The sequence below is a fragment of the Aulostomus chinensis genome, chromosome 17 (assembly GCF_037954235.1).
Source record: "Aulostomus chinensis isolate RoL2024-O1b breed Wild chromosome 17, RoL_Achi_v1.0, whole genome shotgun sequence".
In the NCBI taxonomy this organism is placed as follows: domain Eukaryota; kingdom Metazoa; phylum Chordata; class Actinopteri; order Syngnathiformes; family Aulostomidae; genus Aulostomus; species Aulostomus chinensis.
The window spans coordinates 18,417,593-18,442,108 of NC_141336.1; the positions used below are offsets into that span (position 1 = coordinate 18,417,593).

The following is a 24,516-nucleotide window of genomic DNA, read 5'->3' on the forward strand; positions in this document are numbered from 1 at the left end:
TCACTTCTCCCCATGTATTTAAATTTGCACTTGCAATGAAGTTGTTCTACATGAGATTACCAAAACATATTCTTTACGCATTTATTCCATGAGCGTAAAATTTACGAACAGTTAAATTTCCAATCTTGGACGTTTTAGGCATATGGCATGAAGCTTGTTCTACCCTCAACTACAGTTTTGGTAATAAATTTTATTATGCAGAATTTCTTGCTCCAAAATTATTATATTATATATATTTCATTATAAATGTCTGGTCAGCCGGTTCACATTGATCCAGTATTGAAGTTCTTCCGACCTCCTGTAGAGGGCGACACAATACACCTAATGTAAACCAAAGCTCTTTAATAGTGTACATTATCCAGCAACACTAAGAATTCCAAGGCCGTTTAGCTGTTGTGCTTTACATTCAGGAAATCCTTGAATTTTATAGGTTTAAAAGCACTTGAAAGTTTTCCTTTTAACAACTCACAGGAATGACCATGAATTTCTATTTATCTTTATTCAAGAAGTATGCCCTTTCATCGGGCAAACTGAGATCCCAAATCAGCATCTTGAAGAGGATGATAATGGAAACTTTTATTCATTGTTTTCCCTCAAGAGATCAAGTTTGTTTTTACATCAGTTTATTCATTTTTGGCATCCTGTCTTCATTTTCTGGAAAAACTCAACCATCATTCTGCTCTTCCAAGGGCTGGCAGCCATGTTGAATAAATCAAAACTTGCTCTGAGCACTTTGGGAAATCAAGATAATATAAAAAGAAATGATATACAACATTTAGAAATGTGAAAACCTAAATTCTCTCAGGTGACTATTCTATTTCACATGAGGGTTTAATAGCAGATTTTGTTTGAAAGGTCACGAGAGAATTCACCAACTTGTTTGTTTGTTTTTTATTTGTGTGTGTAATAATGATTCATACATTTATTGAAATCTGCATAGTTCTCACGCATGAAGAAAGATTTCTTGTCCTGTTAAGACTCATGTATGTTTACATGAGTGTGTTTGGTTCAAGACTCCTCCCAGGAGCAGTGATGGGAATTAGTTGAACATAGTTACTATCTGTCAGTATCTTGCAGGAAGTTAGGAGACATTCCTGGAAAAACATTTCCTTCCAGTAGAGAAGAGTGAGTGAACCAAGCAGAAGGATGTTCTCTGTTCTTGGGAGACCTTTACTGACCAGGTCGATATTGATGAAAACCATCCAGCAAGATCGTAGGTCAAGCATCCACAGCAAACCTCCGAAGGAAAAGATTGGGCTAGTGGTAGGACTGAATATCATTTTTAATAGCGATGAGTGTTTAATTAGACATTCCTGCTTTGAGAGGTGTTCAAAATGCATCACAACATGATCTTCAGTAACTTATTTTCTAAAACCTAGCTAGCTCCTACCAGCTCCTTTGAATCAATTACTCCAAAATTCAAGTCACAAACAAATAAATAAACAATCCAACAAAGTCTTTCTTAAGAAGCCAGGTCTGTGATACTGCACTTTATTGCCCCTAATGTGAGGAATTCAAGCGAACTGTGCTCTCTAGCCTGAAAGAGTGGGTGAAATGTTTTATTCATTTCTTATCCATAAGTCAGTATGAGGCTCTGGCCTCTGTAAAGGGATCCTATGATGGACCTGAAACAGACCGCCGGTGTTTATGCCTCTATAAATCTGTTGATCTGTCCTCAGGGATATGCACTGGGGCTTTTACAAAGCTTGGCTCGAGTCAGGAACACTGCAGTGCTGTGGGATACAGGGAATATCATGGTAGGAATATCTAAATGGAGGCTGCTGTTATATCACTTGATGAGTCACTGAGATCAGGAACCTCTGTTGTGGATAAAGGTGTTCAGTCCTCTCCAGTAAACCTGCGTTTGACGAGAGACATAAGTGTGTACGTGACATCATCCTTCATTGTTTAATTCAGAAGAAGGAATGTAATTTCATAACAAAATAAGCATTTGTCTTGACTTTCATACAGGAATCTGTCATCGCCATGTGTACATTTGCTGTGACCCTGCTCGGCCCGGCTGGATGGATCATGCATCACATCCCAGAGTATCGGCAGAGAGCGCCTCCACGGCCCTGACCGATCTGCTTCCAAAAAATCACCTACGTGTTGTTGTCTTTCCAAGTGGACAATTCTATGAGGGCAAATAAAACCCAGGTTTGATATGAAACACAAAGACTCGATTTTTCTACGCCAAATATTTCTCCATGACACAGAAAAATAAAATTTGTGTTTTTCATATAAAACACGCAGAGGTAATTTTGAGTGAAGTGACGGGATGTTGCTCCACATCAGCTGGAGATGAGATGGAAACACTCCAGCATGTTGGATCATGAGGCATCACGGGCAGTCTGTCAGTGCCCTGAAGATCCTGAAATCTGTTTATCTTTCTGTTTTATTCTGCAGGACTTCATCGGTTATATGTTGAATTTAAAAAACTGGTTGGATAATGGTTTCACTAAAAGATAGTTTTGTAATCAAAAAAAGTATTGAAAGTCTGGTAACAATAATTTAAAAACTGTTTTGAGGTTCTAGTCTTTAATTTTGCATACATTTAGGCTTGAGCGCCCATTTCCAGGTCTTTATGTGAGTCTGATTATAATCTTGAAAACTGCCTTTTGACAAAAAAAAAACCAAAAACAAGTCTCACACATGACAAGCAAAGACAAAACATGCATGCTTATGTTTATGTAGCAACCATCTGTTGCATCTGTGACCATTTACAGCATGAAGGAATATAAAAGCGAATACATGGATTTTTTTCAGTATTTCCCTCCCATGATCAGCTCAAGCTGGTTTGTTGGATTTCTTGAATGACAATTTGTCAAAGCTGGATCAGTCCATTTGGAAAGGTACGATGTCGTGGCAGATGCACATCAGCTTTCCTCCCTGCCATGAACGAATCACATCCTCAAAATGAAAAACTGACACCGAAAATGGGTTTTTAATGTTGCTGAAAGCCCACGGACCGCAGCACCGCTGAAAAGCCACGGTGTCTGAATCCATCGAGCAGAGTGGTACAATCAAGCCGAGGCTGAGCAGCAAGGGGGGGTTGCCTATATTCACTTTTTCACGACTGAGGGAAACACAACACCGGCGAGGGGACAAAAAGAAAAAAAAAAAAACACTAAAACAATTGACAGTCTGGGTTTTATGTTCCCTCAAGTATCTCCGAGATGTCTACGAAGGCAGAGCAGTGTAAGTACGACTGTGTGTGTGTGTGTGTGTGTATGAGTGTGTGTGTGTGTGTGCGTGCGCGCGTTTGTGTCTTGTCATAAGGGTTTTTGGGGGGATTTTTTTTCTTATCTTAAGCATGAACCGAGTGAGGGGAGCTGTCCTTGGTGATGAAACCGCGGTTGCCAAGGCAGGTTGCAACACGTCCTCTCACTGCGGAGGATGGCTGAAGGGCTCAAAGCACACAGGACGACTGTGTCTCTCATCTCCTCGTATTTCTCCATTTTTAAAGGGAAATCATGTCATGGCAACATCGCTGAATCGTTCTATTGTTATTTTTGATTGACGGACGTGGTGAGATGCTTTTAAAAGAAAAAGATAAAAAAAAAAGACTGCTGATCTCAAGGTCGCCCTGGCAGATTTTCCCCTCAACAATATGGTGGCAATAATGATCAATAATGTGGTTATATCCAACGGTCATGTGCTTATTTCCTCCTCGTTCCTCGACTGCCCTTTAACAGGTGGAAATCAGCCTCGATATTAAGAATCTTTGCAAATCCGGGAAGGATTGGGGCTAAAAGTTGAAAAAAAGATGCACTCTTATAACGTGATGATAGACATCCATAATGTTTGCTGATTTAAAAAAAATTACGTAGAGCAGTCAGAATATTGTTGGACAGAGAGAGAGAGAGAGAGAGAGAGAGAGAGAGAGAGAGTTCAGACACATGCTGAAAGCCTGCAGCTGTTATTTTTTTAAGGGAGGGGTTTGTCATTTACAGGTCAGGGGGGAAGCTAAACTCTACGGCCCCAAAGTCACAGAAAATGCGTCAGCAATGACCCATTGTAACTTACTTAGCCAGGCTAAAATAAGTCATTATACATTCATACCTTTTAAAGTGACCTGAAGGAGCGGTGCAACATATCAGCCCCACTGAAATAACAACGGCTGACGGCTGAAATGTTTTTTACTTGTTAAAGGAGTAAACCCTCCCCCGTGAGCAGATTTCCCAGCTTGTCTTGGGACTTGAACCGGCAACCTTTTGTTGTGCTTGTTCCTGTAAGCAATAGGTTACTGCCTCCCTCAGGGCTCCCTGTAACCACATAGCAAAAAAAGGTCACCTGATAAAGGCCAGAGAGCCACGGGAACTCAGGCTCTTTGTTTTAACACGATAATTGGAGCATCTGTGTCAGCACAGCAGCAACACAGTTGAATGTTCATGCATGTTTTCTTCATCTGTGTGCACAAGAAAACATGTTTTACTTTTTATGTTAGTTTCACAAGTTGTTGATGTGCTTGTTACTCTGCTCTTTATTTTGTCCAGTTGCTTCTAAGATACGATACTTGCAAGAGTATCACAACCGTGTGCAACACAATATTTACCCTGTGCCCTCCGGAACAGACATTGCAAACACACTGAAATACTTTTCCCAAACCCTGCTCAGGTAAGTACACTGCTCTGGAGCCAACAGGTGAAGTAACAGTATACAGAATGTTTGAGGTTCATTCATGATCAGATGAGATTATTTACTATAGGTTGCTCTGACACACTTCCTGGCAGGAATGACAGTGACACTATGAAACTGCAAATAAGAATTTAAATGGAGGAAGCAATGAGGGAAGTGACGGAGGTAGTCAACTCAACTCCTTTTCCTCTGTTTTGAAGGATAGTTAAGGAGCTGTGGCAGACTAGATTCTGTGGCAGATGTCGTATGGAGTGACGGTGCTGTGTAGCAGAGATAGACGACTCCGTGATATTTATTGATTCAGTGGTCGGCTGCTGGATGAATGCTTCCCTGGGGCGGCCAGTTGTGTCCTTCCCTGAGGGCCCAGCATAGGGCAGCTCCTCAGTTGCCGGGTCAGCCCGCTCCCCTGGGTGTTGTGAAAGCCTGAGGAAGAACAGCATGTTATTTCCTCCTCCAACACAGGTCAAGTAGGCAGCCATTTTGGACACATATAATTTCACTATGTGTCATTTCCCCTTACATCCAGTCATAGCTTGTTTCTGTATTGTCACCTTCTTAAAAAAAATCGCCTATGTCATTTTTTTCAAGTTTTTCAGAAGACTCAAAAAAATGGAGACAAAACACCATAAAGAGTTGTTTTAGGCACAAAAATAAAGTAAAAAAAAAAGATTTAGGCAATTATTTTGAGAAGGTGATATATTAAAATCATTGCAGAGGCAGGATATATTTGTATGTGATTGGTGTAGTGTTACTGCACATAATCGAAATAAGTAGAGCAGCCCTGACTTATTAGCTGGTAAATGAAATGGTGGGATTACTGGAGGCTGAACTTGTGTGCTCCACTTTTATCATTAATATGAGCTTAGCGTGCCATCTATTTGAGATTGGCCATCAGCATCAGTGTTTATGCCCCGTAAGGATTATTCTTCTGCTGAGTGATTCTCAGACTTTATTGTGGATTCTTCACGCTTTAGAAAGGAGCTGCTCAGCACCAGCAGCCACTGTGCTGTTATAAACATGGCCTCTCAGTATGTCTTTGGCACAGAAGAGATGGAGAGGGCCTGCAACTGTGAGAATCGGTCGATTTTGTCTCTGAGGGTTCATCTGAGTGTGGAAGGAATTATTCTCATTGGGCCTCTTTCACGAAATCTTTTCTTACACTCTATAGGACTGTTTATAGCTTTTAATTTTGTCCCACAGAAAGGAAGTAAAGTCTGACGGCTCTTTGTAAATCTTTGTCCGTGAAATCTATTGTTGTAATATTAAAGGCTTTTCAAGTCTGTGTGATTGACAGTTACAATGAATGTCATGAGCAAAGAGTCACGAGCAACTAGGCTTTGCTTCCTGTCTCTGAGACAAAATTGAGGGTTTAAAAATCCTACTGTGAGCAAGAAGAAATGTGCGAACAAGAATTTTTCATGAATGAGGCACATCGATGCCAGTAGATTGATAATTTTAGTTTCTTGGCCTTAGATGTGGAGAGGAATAACTTCCTGGATCAATACAACTGAGGCCAGGGAAGAATTAAACTGTGGGATTAGTGAGCCTTCAATGGCTATAGCATGTTCCTGGAAAAAAACAAAAAAAAACAAAAATGGTAATGACCAGAGGAGATTGTGGCTGGTTCAACTAAGACGTTTTTTGGGGGGTTCAGCACAGGTCAGAAGCAGATTAGAAAATGAAGGCGTGTTAAGGGATATTTCTTCAAGTCGAAGTTGGCTCTGCATCAGTGAGCCAAAATTACAAGAGGAGAGATCATGTGTGTTACTGTTTCATTTTAGCACATTTAGCTTGAAAGTTGTTAATTGAGGAAGTGTGATTGTGGTTTAAATTACTGCTACACACACAGTCAATGATCTTGTATTGACAGGGTTTGACAGTCGATGTATGTCATGTGTCTGTATCAGTGCATTTCTACATGTGTTTTACGTGTCGTGTACGTCTGTAACTTTTTGTGTCGTTTGTACGAGTGTGCGTACGTACGTACGTGTGCACATATGTGTGTGTCTGTGTGTGTTCAGTGTATGCGTGTGAGCGTGTCTGTTTATGTCTATGTTCATTGTTCAAATCGATGATGTTTTCTATATGAGAAATGGGCAGTGAAAAAGTCATACTCTGAGATACAGTCTGTTGTGCCGTACGATGACGCAGCGTCAAGACTGAATCAACACGGACTAAAATCTTGCAGAGTATAACTTTGAGGGGATAAAATGTTCTGCTGTTGACAAACTATAGGCTCATTTTGCATTTAATGTGATGTTAAATAATCAAATTGAAATCCCCTTTATCACTTGCCATGTAACTCCAAATGCTCTACTTTTTGAGTGACCTTTCAATAAAAAAAAAAAGGAAAAAAACGACTGCATTTATAATCCGGGCTCTCGTGATGAATCCCAATCATTTGCCTGATAGAACAGCTTAGCTCCTCAGTAGTGTGCAGTAAAAGAGCAATGCTCTCTGGCCCCCCCTCTCCCCTCCTCCACACTCAACCCAACTAATTTTTGTTTTTGTTTTTTCCTCTCTTAAAATTGAATATGTCCACCACCTTCCCCAGGGGACAGCAAACACAATTGTCCATCCTGCATTAGCTCACAAACATGATGCTACCAGTCATCCCCCCTTGATACAACCTATTCCTTTGTCATTATAGTTTCTCCTCTACTGTAGATTAGTTACATTTATTTTAGAAACCTGAATCCATATGCCTGTTGGATCTCATTATTTCTCCTGATGATACTGGTACAGTATCATATCGTATGCATACGGACATTATTTCTCTGGTGCAATAAACATGTGCTGTGACCTAGGAGCACTTGATCTAACCTCACACACATGTTTATTACTGGCTGAAGCATGTTTCAAAAGTGTCACCTCTGTATTTTCCCGAACCAATTTGGTGTCACTCCCATCCTTGACAGCCCCACTAAAGACAAGGAAATTGCATTTTAAAAAGAAAAATCCACAGCACATTGGCCTTTTTTTTGCGTGGTAGACCTTGCTGATTGGAAGATGGCAGCCATCGAGGGACAGTTATTTGTCCTGTCCCTTTTTGGAGAAGTATGGGGTTGCCACTGAAAACATGCCATTTTTTATATTTTTGCTCCTTGTCACCAGATACGCATGAGATGCAGTGATCATCGCAGTTTGTGCTCATGTTTTTTTTGTTTTTCAAGTTATACAAATTAAGATTAATTGAAATAAAGTCACTCTGAACAGACAAAGCAGGGAAAAATTGCCTTCAGTGATACAGTCAAATAGTGAGACACTGCATCCTATGTGGGGTTTATCTGGGTTTGTTTTTTTCTATTTACGCTGTCTCTGTAGTGCCATTTCAATGTAATGTGCTGTTCTTTTGTGTCTTTGTTGTCTCTTTTTTTCCCTTGTTTCCCTCCCCTACCCTCCCTCCCTCCCCTCCCGCCCCGGAGCAGCATTCTGTCCCGCACAGGCAGGAAGGAGAACCAGGAAGCTTCCAATTTGGCCGTGCCCATGACCATGTGTCTTTTTCCTGTGCCATTCCCACTCACCCCATCTCTAAGACCACAAGTCAGTTCCATCAACCCTACAGTTACTCGCTCCCTCCTTTACAGCGTTCTGCGCGATGCCCCGTCAGACCGCGGGGGGCAGGGGCAGCAGAGTCGGGACGCTCAGCTCTCAGAGTACCCCTCTCTGGACTATCAGGGCCTCTATGTGACCCTCGTGAACCTGCTTGACCTGGTGCCCCTGCTGCAGCACGGTCAGCATGGTGAGTCAAGGCCCAGTGCACCACTGTTTGTCATCATCATCCCCGAGCCGTCTGGCCTGCATGAAGCCACTTCTGCTTTTTTGGCCTCTTTTGTAACGGGAGGAGAGAAGTCCTGCTGAGGATCTTGAGGGATGCATGGGGTGATTGGGAGCACGCTGGATCCTGTCAACTTAATCGTTCATAAGCCATTGGATACACCAGCCATAGACCTTCTCTTCTGTGCATCATACTTGACTGCATGTTTGTTATGTAAAGTGGGACAAATGGCTTACGTTGTTATGTGCAAATATATAAGTTAAATACAAAAACACACAAACACATAAGTATGACATTTGAGCACATTTACAATACATATGAGAATTATTTCCACACTGTTCTTCACAGGCCCAAGGCTACGTCACAGTCAGTGCTCTTATTTTTCATGAATATTTTACCACTGTTTAAAAAAGCTCAAAAGCATGAAAACCCATCACCTTGAATGCTCTACTTTTCCTGAGGGCAATCTTTATTTTCAGTGACTTTTCAAGAAAGCTCACTGCCCTCAACAGAAGCTCATATTCCAAATGTCCTCTTTTTTTTGCCGCCCCACTGTTAAACTGATAAGTGACATTCATGGAGATCTGAAATATGTGGCTGCATACAGTATGTGAATACTGTATGTACAGTTAATTGAATGAGTGTCTGTGTATCTCTCTTTGTCTTTTTTTTTTTTTTTTTTTTTTTGCTTTTCCCCTTTCTCATCAGATCTGGGACAGTCCATATTTTACACAACAACTTGCCTCCTGCCCTTTCTCAGTGATGATATTCTCAGCACTTTGCCCTATACTATGATCTCCACTTTAGCCACATTTCCCCCTTTCCTCCACAAAGACATCATTGAGTACCTGAGCACCTCTTTCCTCCCCATGGCTATATGTAAGTATCACCTGTTGGTAGACAGTTAACACAAGTAAATATGTGGTGGGTTAACTGGGGATCATTTGTGAAAATTAAAGAAAATGCTGAAATAAGCGCCATGCCAACACACTCAGATACATGAACCTCAATTTACCGTGAATAGAGTTGAATTTTTAAATTTGTTTCTAATCTTTTCTTGTTTGCAGTGGGTTCCACGCGGAGGGAGGGGGGAGTCCCAGCCTACGTTAACCTCTCTGCCTCTTCCATGCTTATGATTGCAATGCAGTACACATCTAATCCAGGTTAGTTTTCCTGCTTTAAGATGAACACTGAAATGTGTACTAATGACTCTAAACTCAAGCTTATCTAATCTTCTTTCTAGTTTATCACTGTCAATTGCTGGAGTGTCTAATGAAGCACAAACAGGAAGTGTGGAAGGTATATCCTGCTAAGGGTTTTACTCCAAACTTTGATATATTCTTTGGTGGGAATAGTTTCATTTACCTGTGTCTTAAGATTAAAACTAAAATAACATCTTTAAAAAAGCATTATAGTCATATACTGCATGACGTCCTTAAAAAAGAGTAAACAGTATGTAAATAATGTTGATATCATTCGTGCGTGCTAAATGTGAAGCTAGCAATTTGCTTGGCTAGCTTGAAAACAGCAACACTGACCAAATTTTAAATTCTAAATCATTAGTAAAGTTCTCTCTTTACCCAGCATACCTTGTGTGCGTAATTCATCCAAAAGCAGGAAACATAAAAAGAGAAAGTTTTGATTTTGAGGTGAAGTATATACTACTTTGTTTATTTTTTGCTGTTTTGGTGCTAGCTTCATAATTAGCATACACTCCTCTCCTTTTTTAAGCCAGGAGAATTTTTTTTTAAACACATGTATCTTATTAGCTCTCCTAAGTCCTAATTCACCAAAAACAATATGGGCTATTGTCATTAAGGTTTTAGAATTTTTTTTAAAAAAGGCATCATTTTTGGAACCCTAATGCATTTGTATTTATACTGTGCATAGGACCTTCTTTATGTCATATCCTATGGTCCATCCCAAGTAAAGCCTCCAGCTGTGCAGATGCTGTTTCATTACTGGCCAAACTTGAAGCCACCAGGAGCTATCAGTGAATATAGAGGGCTGCAGTACACAGGTGAGATATTCCTCATATAGCTTGATCCATCCTTGAACTGAAAAAAATAGTTTGACCTGCCCCCCCCTGTCTTCTTTCCACCTCCCCTAATATAATTTTCTCCCTCCTTTCCCAACAGCTTGGAACCCCATTCACTGTCAACATATTGAATGTCACAATGCTATCAATAAACCGGCTGTTAAGGTGATTTTAAAATGTTCTTTAAATGTGAAAATCCAGATTTTTAATTGTTGGATGCACAATTTCCCACGTCTAACTGTCTGCAACATACTGTTATTACAAGAGGATGCCCCATTCAAAAGCTGCTCCCCTTGAGAACTTCATGGGGAATGCACAGGGCATGTGCACGATTGTTCAACCGTGCGTGTCAGCGTGTTTGCTTTTGTGAGCTCCACGGTAAATAAATCAGTGCATGCCCAGGCAGCTGTATGAGAGTGGTAATGATATGAGCTTCAGTGCTAGTTTACACCAGTCTCTGCTGTTGTTCTGTTTTATTTGCTTTGCCAGCCTTTACTCAACTGTGCTCAAAACTGACAAATAGAGTATGAACAGGGTTACAGACAGGGGCCAGATTTCAATTACCAGGAGCAAGAGGGGGTACGGGGAGGAGGGGATGGGGGTGTAATTGAAAGCAGTGACCCCACATAGCCCTTGAGGATGGGTGGCATCAAGTGAGTACTGTAAATTACAGTGAACATTGAGGGCATGAGCATTGGGGTTTTGCAAGAAGCCAGGCTCGGGTTGCAAAAGAGCAGAGGGCAGCATATGCAGGCAGCCATCCACACAGAGGCTTGGGGAGACAGGAGTAGGTGTCGCAGGACTTCTTCAGATGTGCTACCCATACCTACTGCTATGAGAGAGGGACAAACTGGAAACGTTTGCCGCAGTCGTGTGTGACAGTGCATTCTAGTTGTTTTGCATTAAAATAAAATGTCAAAAAATTATTCTTATGTGAACCCTTGAAATCCACCTTGTGATGCTACCTGTTTTCATCCTTTTGCAGATGTGTATAGATCCCACTCTTTCTGTTGCCCTGGGAGACAAGCCCCCTCCTCTTTATATATGCGAGGAGTGCAGCCAGCGGATAGCAGGGTATGCATCAGTTTCACCTCCTCACTCTAGTCCTCCCCCTCAGTCAATAAGATGCCATTCCAAACACACATTACCTATTGCCTGCCTCATTATTCATCTCTTTAACCTAGGGGAAGTACATCGCCATGGTTACGTAATTCCCTCACGCTGATAATGAGATCATCTTCATCACAAAACCACGCAGTCACTTGTTTCTCTGTTCTCCAGTGTTTAGCATGCTATAATTGCATGGCTGTGCAGTTTTGTGTTTTTGTTGATATTGAGAAAAATATCTTGTGCACCAGGGATGTGAGAGAGCTGTTTGTTTATGTGTTTGTGCACTGAGGAATGCTTTGCCTTCAAATCAAGTATTGTTTATACATGTCTCTCACCTTTTCAGAGATCATGCTGAATGGCTTGTTGATGTACTCCTGCCCCAGGGTGAGCGTTCACAAACAAAAAGATGTTTGATTTGCACATATATTTCAATCTGTCATCCGCCCTTACTCACAAAGACACAGTTTAATGGAATATACAAATATTATAACTAGTCCTTAATACACTATATCGAATGGACTTGTACAATAAAAGGTGGTAGAGTTTGTATATTTACAGAGATTTGCTATGTTTAGAGCTGTTATTTCCCATAAGATAATTTTACATCTGTCATGGGTCATGGATGATAAGTGCTTTAAAAGCTGCAGGCGATTATTTTTCTAAGAATTATTTTCCTTTGAAAATGAAAAAAACAGCCTTTTTTTGCTACTTTGCCTTTGCAGCCGAAATATCTGCCATTTGTCAAAAGAAGGTAAGATTAAACTTCTTTCTTATTTTTTTGTATCCATTGTCAAGTTACGGTCACGGTCATATGACATTTCCTATTGCGTTACAGCATTTTCTGTTGTCAAATTTTTCTTTGTAGGTAGGACAGTTTACTTAGGCTTGAGTTTTGTTACTGATTAACTATACTGATTCTGCAGAAGGAAGTCCTGCCTGTGGTGGAAACCAAGTCAAATAGCATGCATTAAAATAATGTTATCAGAGATCACCACCAAAAGGAATTCATCCTATTGACCTGGAAGCCATTCAATGCAATCAATGCACTTATAATAGTGAAAAAAAAGAGAGAATTATTACCTTTGTTTAACCAGGAGGGCACTAAGTACACCACCCTGACACAGAGAAGAGGTAACTAAGTCGAACATAATGTTGTCTGCATAACGCTCTCCAATGGAGTTATCAAATGCTTCAGAGGGATTCCTTCAATATGGGGTGGATCAACATAGACTGTTTTCTAGATTTTATGGGATTGAATGTAGCTCAGATTGAAGAAATGACTTATGGGCAAAGCAGTAAGATCATTTTGTCTCATGTTTCTTTAAAAAAAAGAGGGATCCGAGTTGTTGGGTCGAGACTACTTTTAATAGCTTTCGCAACACTTGAAATAGCTCTTACAATAAATGCGTCCCTGGGTACATCAGTGCAGGATAGAGGTATCGATGACAGAGGTGTATCCTGTGATTCATAGCAAGGTCATCTATTCAGGAACCAATGCCAGATCTTTGCAAATAAATCTAGTTTTTGTTTGCTTTTGTTGAACGCTTAATGGGTGCAAGTGCTCCCCAAAGTTTTCCGTGGAGAAACCAGGAGTACTGACTGCGAGGTGATCACAGGGATTCCCATCAGGCTGAGTAACTGCTTGGCGTTGTCATGGGAAACAGCTGGCCCCCGCCCTGTTTTGTCCGGCAGATGTAATCCACAGTCTCCTTCTCTGAGCAGGCTTTGTTCCACTCATCTCAGAAAGCCTTTTAAACTTGCACCTGGATTTAAACCAAAGCTTTTATCATTAAGTGACTCAACACTCTTCAGCTGTGAAGTCATTTTGTGACACATTTACCATCTCAAATATACCTCGATACTGAAATGAGAAAATACTGAAAACAATGTTTCTGTTATGAACATCAGGGTATTTGGCGTTGCCAGGCGCTGGATGGGTGAAATATGAGAACTCGCCATCAGAGGACAGATATGTTAATTTGATAGGGAGCACTGCATCCCTCTAATGGCAAAAGATTAGTGGCTGATCAGATTAGGATGGCTCTCTAGTGCCATGCTTTTTATTTTTAGAAACCTGAGACGCTGAGGGGCACATAAAGACTTTTGATCTCCCCGGAGATGTGGACGGATCAACATTTTTTAATAAATGCATATTGCAAAAGGACTTATTATTATTTAGAGTGTTTAGACGGCTTTGTTTTTTTAGACCTTGAACTTTGTCTATTATAAGAGGCTTGTCAGCTGATTAGCTAGGATTGTCGGATGTTTTCATTTCATTGCCCACAAACTAGAATAGAAATAACACAATCTCTTCACCTCCTCCTCCTCTTTTTTCCCCTGTGTCTCGGCTTTGTAGAACTGTAGCTCTCATGTTAGGAGGGCTGTGGTCACCTGCTTCTCGGCTGGCTGCTGTGGGCGCCATGGCAACCGGCCTGTCCGCTACTGCAAGCGTTGCCATGTCAACCACCACAGCAGCGAGGTGGGGGCTGCGGCGGAGACCCATCTGTACCAGACCTCGCCCCCTCCCATCAACACCCGGGAGTGCGGAGCCGAGGAGCTAGTTTGCACTGTGGAGGCTGTTATAAGGTGCATTCACAGTGTTTACACTGACATGTCACAGCCACCGTGAGAGAGCATTTGCCTGCAATGCAGGGAATCAACTCATTACATGAACACATAGAGAACAGCATGGGACTGGATGTCAGTGTTTATGCAGCATCACTCTCTTTGTGTTCTTCTCTCCTGCTCTTTTCTCTGTCCATATGCTTCTCTTATGTCTAATCTCCGCCTCTTCTGTGATCCCTTTTATCCTCTCTGTATCCCTCCAGCCTTCTCAAGGAGGCAGAAATTCATGCAGAGCAGCGTGAGTTTGAGCTAAATAGGCGTCGTCAGATGGGCCTGTCTGCCTCCCACCATTCTCTGGACAACATTGAGTTTGATAACAAGGAGGACGATCAGCACGACCAGCGCCTCCTCAGTCAGTTTGGCATCTGGTTCCTGGTGTGTAATCACAGACTGTTGCCATGTCTGTCAATAACGGGGAAGCATGAGATAAGGATGTGCACAGTATACAGCTCTCTTATCACTAATCTGTTGCATTCATGGTTACCTGGCTGATTACTTCTCTGATATTCACTTCCGTGGCCAGGTGAGCTTGTGTACCCCCAATGAGAACACGCCCACAGAGAGTCTGGCTCGGCTGGTCAGTATGGTCTTCCAGTGGTTTCACTCTACTGCCTACATGATGGATGATGAGGTTGGAAGCCTGGTGGAGAAGCTCAAACCTCAGTTTGTCACCAAATGGCTGAAGACAGTTTGTGAAGTGCGCTTTGACGTCATGGTCATGTGTCTACTGCCCAAACCTGTGGAGTTTGCAAGGGTAAGGTCATGGGCTACAGGTCAAAAACCACTTCCAACTCCTCTTTATCTTCATAAAATCAGCAGTTCATAAGTGAAGCTCAGGTTCATTCAAATGATTCAGAACAGGTGTGAACTCTATTTTCTTGGCTGTTTGATGGAAGCTGGTTCATTTACCCTTCTCCTCAGGTTGGAGGTTACTGGGACAAGTCATGCAGCACAGTAACCCAGCTGAAGGAGGGCCTGAACCGAATTCTGTGTCTGATACCCTACAATGTCATCAGTCAGCCACTGTGGGAGTGCTTTATGCCTGAGTGGCTGGAGGCCATCCGCACAGAGGTTCCTGACAACCAGCTAAAGGAGTTCCGGGAAGTGCTCAGGTACATCCTGTCTTCTTTAAGTTGAGTGGGTGTTCTTTTAATGGTAATGGTTATTGGTTATGAACACTTAGTGTTTGTCACAGGGTGACTTACTAAACATATAGGAGGAATGATATAAATCTACAGAAAAGACTTTATCCAATGATATCCACTTGACTTCTTGGATAGAGAATTGTCCTTATTCCTGCAGAAGACTAGTAAGAAGCAGACATAACGACAGGTCTAGAACCAGCGACTGTAGAGTTTGAGTGTAAGTGACAGCATTTTTTATCTGCTGTCTGAGATTCAGCAGCCAAAGGGAGTTCAGGCTCATTGGTGGTGACTCGCGTAGAAGCACGACTCTCAGTGGAAAGTCAGCCTAAAGGGGAGAATGCATTCTGAACGATGAGGCTTACCAGGGTGAAGGATGGGTTCAGCAAAAAATGGGCCACTCTTTGACAAGTGCTGTTCCATCACAACATAACCTCACTCACCATACTTATGTAAAATCTTGGAAGGTATTTTTTTACTATTCAAAAGTTATAGACTCAACAAAAACAACCAGGTATGGAGGGACAGTGTTATCAGCAAAAGTTAACACTGATGCCATTTCAAACAACCAAAAAAACACCCAGGACCAGTTTCCTTTTAAGAGCTAAACATTCAAATGTACAACAGATGTCAAAAATTGGAGTAATTCAGATGTACAACAACAGCTTATCATTAAAGTGTATAATTGGAAGGAATACCCAACAAACACTGGGACAACTGAGATGGAACTCAATTCTTTTCAGGCGTCCAGTAAGGCAACTCTGGGGAACCACCATACATTATATCAGGTTCACGAACTCAGCCACCATTGCTGTTATAAATTACTTCTCTTACTTTGATTTGTCAAAATATCTGCTGTGAAAATAATGTCATGCTGCGCATGAAACATTCTTAGGAAAGTGTCCCACTTTGCATGACAGCGTTGTCCCAATTTTGTCAAACACCTTTAGCAAAAGTGGGACAGTGCATAAATATGGTTTCTAGGAAAAACAAAAGATGATTCTTGTTTTGAGCTGTGATGAAAGACAAAATATCTTCAATGAAATGCAATGCCTGCAATAGCTGGCCTAGTTATATTTAAATTAAACTCCTGTGTTTTATGCTGCTCCAATGAGGACATGCCAAACAGTCTCTGTTTCATGTCCACAATGATGATGGCTCACCAATGGTCATGAACTTCAGTGACAGCAGTGCCAGGGCAGGATTTCAGTATAAAAACCTGCTGGTTCTCTACAGTCAAATAACACAATGCATGAATGACTGTTCTGCTGTAACATCCTTCTCATTGGTGAAAGGCTAACTTGTTAAAATTACAATGACATCATCTAATTCTGTGCTAATTTTTGTTTAATCATATTCATTAAAATCCCAGCTCTGTTATTATGACCCTGCTGCACTCTACATATGTCTTGTTTGCCAATTCTATGCTGCCATGGCCATATGCAGTGGGATGATCACTACATTACAGCTGTGTCATGAAACATATGAACTCATTGTTGTGATGTATTGTGTTATTAATATGCTCTTTGCTCTACCTACAGCAAGATGTTTGATATCGAACTGTGCCCGCTTCCCTTCTCCATGGAAGAAATGTTTGGCTTCATCAGCTGCAGATTCTCAGGCTACCCAGCATCTGTGCAGGAGCAGGCTCTGCTGTGGTTACATGTAAGCACACACGCACACACACACACACACACACACACACACACACACACACACACACACACACACACACACACACACAAAAGCACTGTCCTGTGTCCGGTTTATCACATCCCGTGGTTTTGTCCACAGAGCGTGTGAATTGAACAGGTTGTCAAAGAGTGTGAGCGTCCGAGCAGGGGCCCTGCTGAATATGGATCTGGGTCACAGAGTGACACTGAGAGAGATAGGAGGGATTCTGCCTCTCATCCCATATGCACTCACAGCTTGCTGCCCTGTATACATGGATCAATTTCAAGTTTTCTCTCACAACTGTGATCAAGAGATTGCATTAATTTAGCCTCGGTAAATAGGTCACACTCAGATCAGACGGAGACGTGGTGGCCAGTCTTTCCCAGCATGATGTTCCCCCCGGGGTTTGTTTTTGTCATACACTGCAGGTAACACATTTATTGGCAGGATACTGTTCATCCAAATCACAACAGACACACATTTCTCTTAGGGTAGAAACCCATGAGTGTCATGTTCATGTAGGCTGCTCAGGTTTTGAAGAACATGTGCTGCTAACCCAATGCAGTAACTGTAAAAAGAATTTGGCTTGTGATACTCAAAGAGAAAATGTAGTTTTGAACTACTGTACTTCCACATAGGTGGGCTAAGCCCACTGTGAGTGGGCCCCTTGGTGGAGGTAATTAGAAGCAGGGAAAACGTGTTGTTGGTGATTTCTCGCCAAAAGTTTCATTGAAAGTGGCTTGATAGTTTTTGTGAAATCCTAATTCTGCTAAAAATGATTATGATGATGATGATTCTTTGTGGGGAGGCCTATGGTTGTGAGTTTTTAAATTCTTCCTTTTTTGTGAGTCTTGGTAAGTGTGATGAAATAAGAACATGATAATAGTCTTATGGAACAGATATTGAGAATTTCGGACCTGCCAAAGGTTTACATGTCTTTTGCTTTGTCGCAGGTGCTGTCAGAGCTGGATATTGTTGTGCCTCTTCAGCTGCTAATCGGGATGTTCTCTGATGGCGTGAACTCTTTGAAGGAGCTTGCCAATCAGAGGAAGGCACGCGCCTCTGATCTGACCGGCAACACTGGTGCTCGCAGGGTGAGGGAACAAAGTTACCCCCCAAAAAATAGAACATGTAGTTATAAGTTGCTTTCATGCTTGTTATAAGTCTTCTGATGTGATTTCATTAAGTAGACCAAATTTTAAAAAGTTTTATAAAGGCACTTGTTTTAAATAGAGTTGTACATTTCATCTATGCCTGGGCTCTATTTTCTACCATCCATTGGGGTGTACTCTATGTTGCCATGGTAACTGCCAAAGTCTAAATATAGAGCTCTTAAAGGGCTTAATTGAACCTGATGCAGATCTACCGTTGAAACCAACCAACTGTGAGCTCATTTGTCATCAAACTGACAGTTTCATGGGCAGAGTGCATTCAAAGATTCCACATTCAAAGTTTTATTGCCAAACAACCCAGTCGACAAGAACACAATCAGATAATACAAAGAGAATAAATCACATTACATGTATTTCTGACTATAATGTAGCTTAAGCTTAATATGTAAAAGTGAGAAATATTGATTTCGAAATAAGATGCCAATAAATTGATATAGCAAAGGCATAAATTGTGTGTATTTTAAGTCAAGCGTTTACATTTTGCTCTCTTTGCTTGTAGGTGAGTGTGGTGTCAGATCCAGGACGCCGTGGGCAACATAACACCCTCAGCCCATTCCCAAGCCCATTCAGAAGCCCCTTCCGCAGCCCCTTACGCTGCAGTCCATTTAAAAACCTGGGACACGCCACTGGTCATTGCGCCCTGGATCTGGACTGTGACGATGACGATATGAACCTCGGCTGCTTTATCCTCATGTTTGACCTCATCCTAAAGCAGGTTCAGATGTTTTCCTGATGAAAATAATTATAACAAGATGTTCTACACTGTTTAATATTTCAACAATATTCTTAAATAAATTTACTTTTTTATTATTATTTTTTTCAAATTAAAGTTGTAGTAACTGGTTTATGCTTTCTCCACATTCAGCCATCACTGAAAGAGAGTTTTTCCAGTTACATGAGCCTCCCAGTCCCTCCACTCTGCAGTATATAGATATTGCATTTGTGGAATCCTCTCTTTTGAAAGTGGGAACTGGATTTTCCCATTTCCTGCAGAGTGGAAGACCCACATTATTGACAAATGATTCTATATCTGTAATGGCTGTCAGAATATAAAGCTATTTACAGAACATTAAAACATTTTCTTTTTTAATCACCTACAGTACCTTTAATTTCAAACATTCATATATATTTCCACTTGTGTCATACGGCATCCACGAGTATGTCTGACTAAGAATATACACCGTGTAACAGTTAGAACAGACTATCATGTTGCTTAGTCATCTAGAAGGAAGTTCCCCAAAGCAATAACACCCTCAGGTGGGATCTTGAGATTTGTGTGTCATGCTCCATTTTGTGTTCTCCTGTTTTCACGGTGGTCTCTCTTGCTGTCCCAGATGGAGCTCCAAGATGACGGTGTGATGCTGGGTCTAGACAGCAGCCTGGGGAAGGATATCGTGGGCATCATCAACAATGTCTTCCAAGCCCCGTGGGGAGGTTCACACACCTGCCAGAAGGACGAGAAAGCCCTGGAGTGTAGCCTGTGCCAATCCAGCATCCTGTGTTACCAGCTGGGCTGTGAGCTCCTGGAGAGGCTGACCCCCCGGGAGGAGATACGCCTGGTGGTGAGACACGCAGAATGAGTTTTATATGCCAAATATAGATGAACCATGAGACTGTTGAGACTTTGAAATGAATGCCACACCCATGTATATAACACCCACATCCCAAATCACCACTGCAGTATCTGTAGGTAATTCTAAACTGACGTCAGAATGGTGCTAATGAATCATTGCTCAGTCAATGATGTCAAATATGTAAAACACTTAAAGAAAGTTTGATGTCCTCCCCAGGAACCTACAGACAGTTTGGAGGAAACGTTGCTCTTGCCGCAGCCAGATTTTTCAGGTCTCGGGACGGAGAACTGTAGTGAGGAGGGAGACAATCCAAGTGCAACACTCACTGACAACATCAGCAACCACTCCCCCGATAACGCACGTCAGTATCAGTCCTATCACATTGTCCTCATTAATCTAATTTTTATGTACATTTTTATGTGAATAAACAAAATTAAATGTGGCAGCGAAAACAAATCATTACTTCAGAACTGAAAAACTCAGCAAAAAAGAAAGCCCCCACACACTGTCTTGCTTACGACAAGACTGAGACCAGTCATAGGCCCCGCCCTCTTTTCTTGTTTCTCCAGTCACAACTATTGATTACTGTAGACAGATAGACAGAGGCAATTAAACTTGATGCTTCTTCTTTTGTCAGTTTGATGGCATTTCATGCCTGTAATAACATCTACAGTCCTGTTTAGTGACTCATTTCTTCTAGATGAGGAAAACATACATTTAAAAATATTAGTTTATTTCTTGGTCTTTGGACTCGTTCCAGTGCCTGTCTGTTCCCTTTGTCTGAGGCAAGTAACAGTTGTGATTGGAAGCTCCAGAAAAGACGGCGGAGCTAAGGTTGCTTAGCTTAGCTTCTCTGTGGATGGAGTAAAACAAGCTGCTCAAAGCATAAAAAAGCTATAACTTCTTTGCAACATCTTTGCATCAATATAAAACATTTCATACTGGTGATTGATGTCTATGCTACTGGAAAGCATTTTCACCAGAAAGGTGAACTACATCTTCTTCCTTCCAGCCATGAAGAACAACTCGGATAAGAAGTTCTCCTACCAGCAGCTCCCTGTGTCTTTGAAGCTATTATACACCATTCTCCAGGTATTTGTCCTGCATTTATAAACTGAGATGCCCCGTGTGGTTTATTTGAATGTCGCATCTCCTCTTTTTCCAGGAAATGTCTAAGTTTGAGGAGCCTGACATCTTGTTTAACATGCTGAACTGCCTGAGGATCCTGTGTCTCCATGGAGAGTGTTTGTACCTTGCTCGTAAGGACCATCCCCAGTTTCTGGCCTACATCCAGGAGAAGATGCTCATCCCGAGGTGTGTGCTGATGGCCTCCCCTCCGCAAGATACAATTGATAATTATAACCATCTTATGGTTGCACAGTGGTGCAGTGGTTAACACCGTCACCTCACAGCAAGAAGGTTCTGGGTTTGAGCCCTGGCTTGAACATGGGGTCTTTCTGTGTGGAGTCTCCATGTTCTCCCTGTGTCTGCGTGGGTTCTCTCCGGTACTCCAGCTTCCTCCCACAGTCCAAAGACATCAAGAGAGGACGAGGCTGATTGATACTCTAAACTGACCGTAGGTGTGACTGTGAGTGTGGATGGTTGTCTGTCTGTATGTGTTGGCCCTGTGATGGACTGGCGACCTGTCCAGGGTGAACCCTGCCTCTCGCCTGTAGGCTGCTGGGATAGGCTCCAGCCCCCCTGTCACCCTTAACAGAATAAGCAGTAGAAAATGGATGGATGGATGGATGGATGGATGGATGGAATAACCATCTAGGTAAAAGCATCTGTTTGACTGCTGTTTGGGCGTCTTTTTTTTTTTTTTTAATCTGATTTTTTTGGATGTTTCAGCCTGTGGTCCATGTTGAAGTCCGAGTTTTGTCAGCTGGCCTCTCTGGCTGTGCCTCAGCTCCTCCATGCCCTCTCTCTGTCCCATGGGGCGGACATTTTCTGGAACCTAATTAACACAAACTTCAACAGCAAAGACTGGAAAATACGATTCGAGGCAGGTGAGTGATACGGTGTAAAATAACATTGTTTATCTGCAACCCAAGACAAACTATCATTTACATAAACATCCTATCTACGTCCTCGATGGCATTCCATGACATGAGGCAGTTGCAGCAGTATAAATGAAACTAGAGGAAGACCCCCAGTCTGCTTATATAATAAACGTCCTAAACCACAGCCCACATCTCCCCCTCTTGTTGTCATGGTTACCATGTGGCTCAAACAGCCGGTGAAGGGGAACTGTGGGATTGATAAGGATGTTCTCGCCTAGTGATTGGCAGAGAGGCGCCGTATGACCTTGAGATGCAGGCAGAGGAGAAGTGACTGACTTGATGGATGGATTTAGGGAAGCAAGATAGTGATTCACTTGACCTTAACCTCAAACATATATATCTAATATGTTGTATATACATAAAATAAACTGTCAAGCAAAACTGCCTTGCTTGCAGAGAAAATGGTCAAATAAATGTGATATTTTAATCTTGCTTGTTGAAACACATGATTTAATAGCTGTGGGTATAAATTGTCATAATAATAATCATCATCATCATCATCATAACAATCATCATCATCATCATCATCATCATAACAATTATCATTATTATTATTATTATCAAGCTTTAAATGTGACCAATGAGCAATCCACAGACAATTGAGGTGAGATTCGGTGACTGTGAAGCAATAGGTTATACATCAAATCATTGTCATACCCCTCATTCTTTGACAGTAAAACCTCTGTTCTGTATGGCAGCAGCTGCAGTTTCCACATTCATTTATTTGTTTCCTTTAATTTGTCTATAGCACTCACTTCAGTGGTGTGTCTTTTAGCTCCTACACTGACACCTAGTGGTCATCACTGGGTGCTGCTACCCATGACAGATGCTGAGACCTGAGAAGAAGAATTATTTCAGAATAAAGTTACAGTATTTACTTATCATCAATTTTATATTTCAAGTTAGGTCAGGATAAATAAGATCATCCCATTACTTTAAGGGCTGTATTCTTTAAACACTCTTATTTCATGCCTCAGTGGCACAAGGGACAAATAATGAGTAGGCAATACATAATAAAAACATGTAAAAAAGGGAAACATTGAGAGTTGTTGTGTACCTTCCCTTCATCATCAAATTAAGGTTACACAGAATGTACACTGACAGATTTTTTTTTTTTTTGTGTGTCACGGAGTAATTGTCTAATTTCAAGTTCAAGTTATTCCACTTAATATAAGACAGAATCCCTTAACAAATATCGTAAGATTAAGGAGCTTGTTTTTAGTAATCAAGAAATCGAACGTAAATGTTGCGAATGCATCAGCAGATTACTTAACTAATTGCAAATTAAAAAATGTTGCTTGTTATATTTGTCATTTATAAAATCATATCAATACCATGAATGTCAATCCATTACGAAAAGTTTTCATGGTAAGATTTTAAGTGCAAGTTTTCTCTCTTAAAAACAGAATTCTGAGTGATTTACAATGTGTGATGAGATTTGACATTTTTGACTTGAAATTAGACAAATATACTGGGCAAGACTTGCTTTGTGGTGATGTCATATTTATTTTACAAAGAGCAACTCATTCATTAAGGGAACATAGACAGTAATTCCTGTGTTCATTTATTTTTATTTATTGGTGACTGAGGTCAGTTTATGATATTGTGGTCATTATGTTCGCACAGTTGTCTCTTTTTTTTATTGTGTTACCTGACAATGTTGCTTATAATGGTTCCCTCATTCCCTCATTCAACAGTGGAGAAGGTGGCGGTGTTGTGTCGCTTCCTGGACATTGGTGCGGTGACGAAAAACCACTTGCTAAAGTACTCTTTGGCACATGCTTTCTGCTGCTTCCTGGCTTCGGTGGAGGACGTGAATCCAGCCGTGGCCACGCGAGCCAGACTCCTGCTGGACACCATCAAGAGACCCGCCCTGCAGGTGACTCCCTCTCATAGTCTAAACCTTTGCCCTGGAAACAGCAGTGAATATGTGATTTCAGGGCTTCCCCACATGTTTTTGAAATGGAGAAAAAGGTTTCTTTTTCAAATTCAAAATGTCTTCATGTGTTTTTTAGTATGTGCAAAATGTGATTATGATATAATCTTTCTCTCCTGCAGATAATATTGATATTAATAGATAACATTATGTGTCTTACTGCATGTATTCACGTTTTGGCGATGTGTGTGTGTGTGTGTGTGTGTGTGTGTGTCTGTCTGTCTGTGTGTTCTATCAAGGGCTTGTGCCTCTGCCTGGACTTCCAGTTTGACACAGTTGTGAGGGATCGGCCCGTCATCCTCAGCAAACTCCTGCTGCTGCACTTCCTGAAGAAAGATGTTCCTGCACTCAGCTGGGAGTTCTTTGTCAATCGCTTTGAGACTTTATCTCTGGAGGCTCAGCTACACCTGGACTGCAACAAGGAGTTCCCTTTCCCTACCAGTAAATAGCAGCAGTCCCCATTCCTCCTTCACTGACTTTTCTCTTTCACACAGTAGAACATCATTTTAAACATTAGTTCTCAATATTAGGTTTGTAACCTTTCTTTCAACAGCCATCACAGCTGTGCGAACCAATGTAGCAAACCTCAGTGATGCAGCAATGTGGAAGATACGACGGGCGCGCTTCGCCAGGAATCGCCAGAAGAGTGTGCGTTCCCTCCGTGACAGTGTGAAAGGAGGGCCGGCAGAGTCCAAAAGAGCATTTTCACTCCCAGAGTCACTGAGCAACCGACTTCGTAAGTGGCATACTCAACCTCACTGACCAT

General features: G+C 41.6%; 1 protein-coding gene and 1 long non-coding RNA gene across 4 annotated transcripts in view; both read left to right on the plus strand.

Annotated features, from left to right (window-relative positions):
* The first annotated feature begins 1,029 nt into the window (after positions 1–1,029).
* On the plus strand, positions 1,030–2,636 carry LOC147246600 (uncharacterized). The gene is made up of 3 exons (XR_015109802.1): positions 1,030–1,263; positions 1,680–1,884; positions 1,972–2,636. It is a non-coding gene; the product is annotated as an uncharacterized LOC147246600 (long non-coding RNA).
* Positions 2,637–2,860: 224 nt separating this feature from the next.
* Positions 2,861–24,516, plus strand: part of unc79 (unc-79 homolog, NALCN channel complex subunit) — a 36,704-nt gene continuing 15,048 nt past the window's right edge. For 2 of the 3 annotated variants that reach the window (XM_086182830.1, XM_086182831.1), the window contains exons 1-26: positions 2,863–3,198; positions 4,497–4,617; positions 8,067–8,380; positions 9,125–9,295; positions 9,484–9,579; positions 9,660–9,715; positions 10,307–10,436; positions 10,555–10,619; positions 11,440–11,528; positions 11,908–11,948; positions 12,287–12,315; positions 13,921–14,150; positions 14,393–14,564; positions 14,713–14,943; positions 15,111–15,301; positions 16,873–16,996; positions 17,959–18,099; positions 18,677–18,892; positions 19,512–19,739; positions 19,968–20,112; positions 20,764–20,843; positions 20,917–21,065; positions 21,603–21,760; positions 23,512–23,693; positions 23,990–24,191; positions 24,304–24,486. In XM_086182830.1, the coding sequence (XP_086038956.1) occupies positions 3,177–3,198; positions 4,497–4,617; positions 8,067–8,380; positions 9,125–9,295; positions 9,484–9,579; positions 9,660–9,715; positions 10,307–10,436; positions 10,555–10,619; positions 11,440–11,528; positions 11,908–11,948; positions 12,287–12,315; positions 13,921–14,150; positions 14,393–14,564; positions 14,713–14,943; positions 15,111–15,301; positions 16,873–16,996; positions 17,959–18,099; positions 18,677–18,892; positions 19,512–19,739; positions 19,968–20,112; positions 20,764–20,843; positions 20,917–21,065; positions 21,603–21,760; positions 23,512–23,693; positions 23,990–24,191; positions 24,304–24,486 (3,766 nt within the window). In that variant the 5' untranslated portion in view covers positions 2,863–3,176. Of the gene's footprint in view, positions 3,199–4,496; positions 4,618–8,066; positions 8,381–9,124; positions 9,296–9,483; positions 9,580–9,659; positions 9,716–10,306; positions 10,437–10,554; positions 10,620–11,439; positions 11,529–11,907; positions 11,949–12,286; positions 12,316–13,920; positions 14,151–14,392; positions 14,565–14,712; positions 14,944–15,110; positions 15,302–16,872; positions 16,997–17,958; positions 18,100–18,676; positions 18,893–19,511; positions 19,740–19,967; positions 20,113–20,763; positions 20,844–20,916; positions 21,066–21,602; positions 21,761–23,511; positions 23,694–23,989; positions 24,192–24,303; positions 24,487–24,516 lie in introns of all 3 variants that reach the window. The other variant, XR_015109801.1, reaches the window with a different exon arrangement.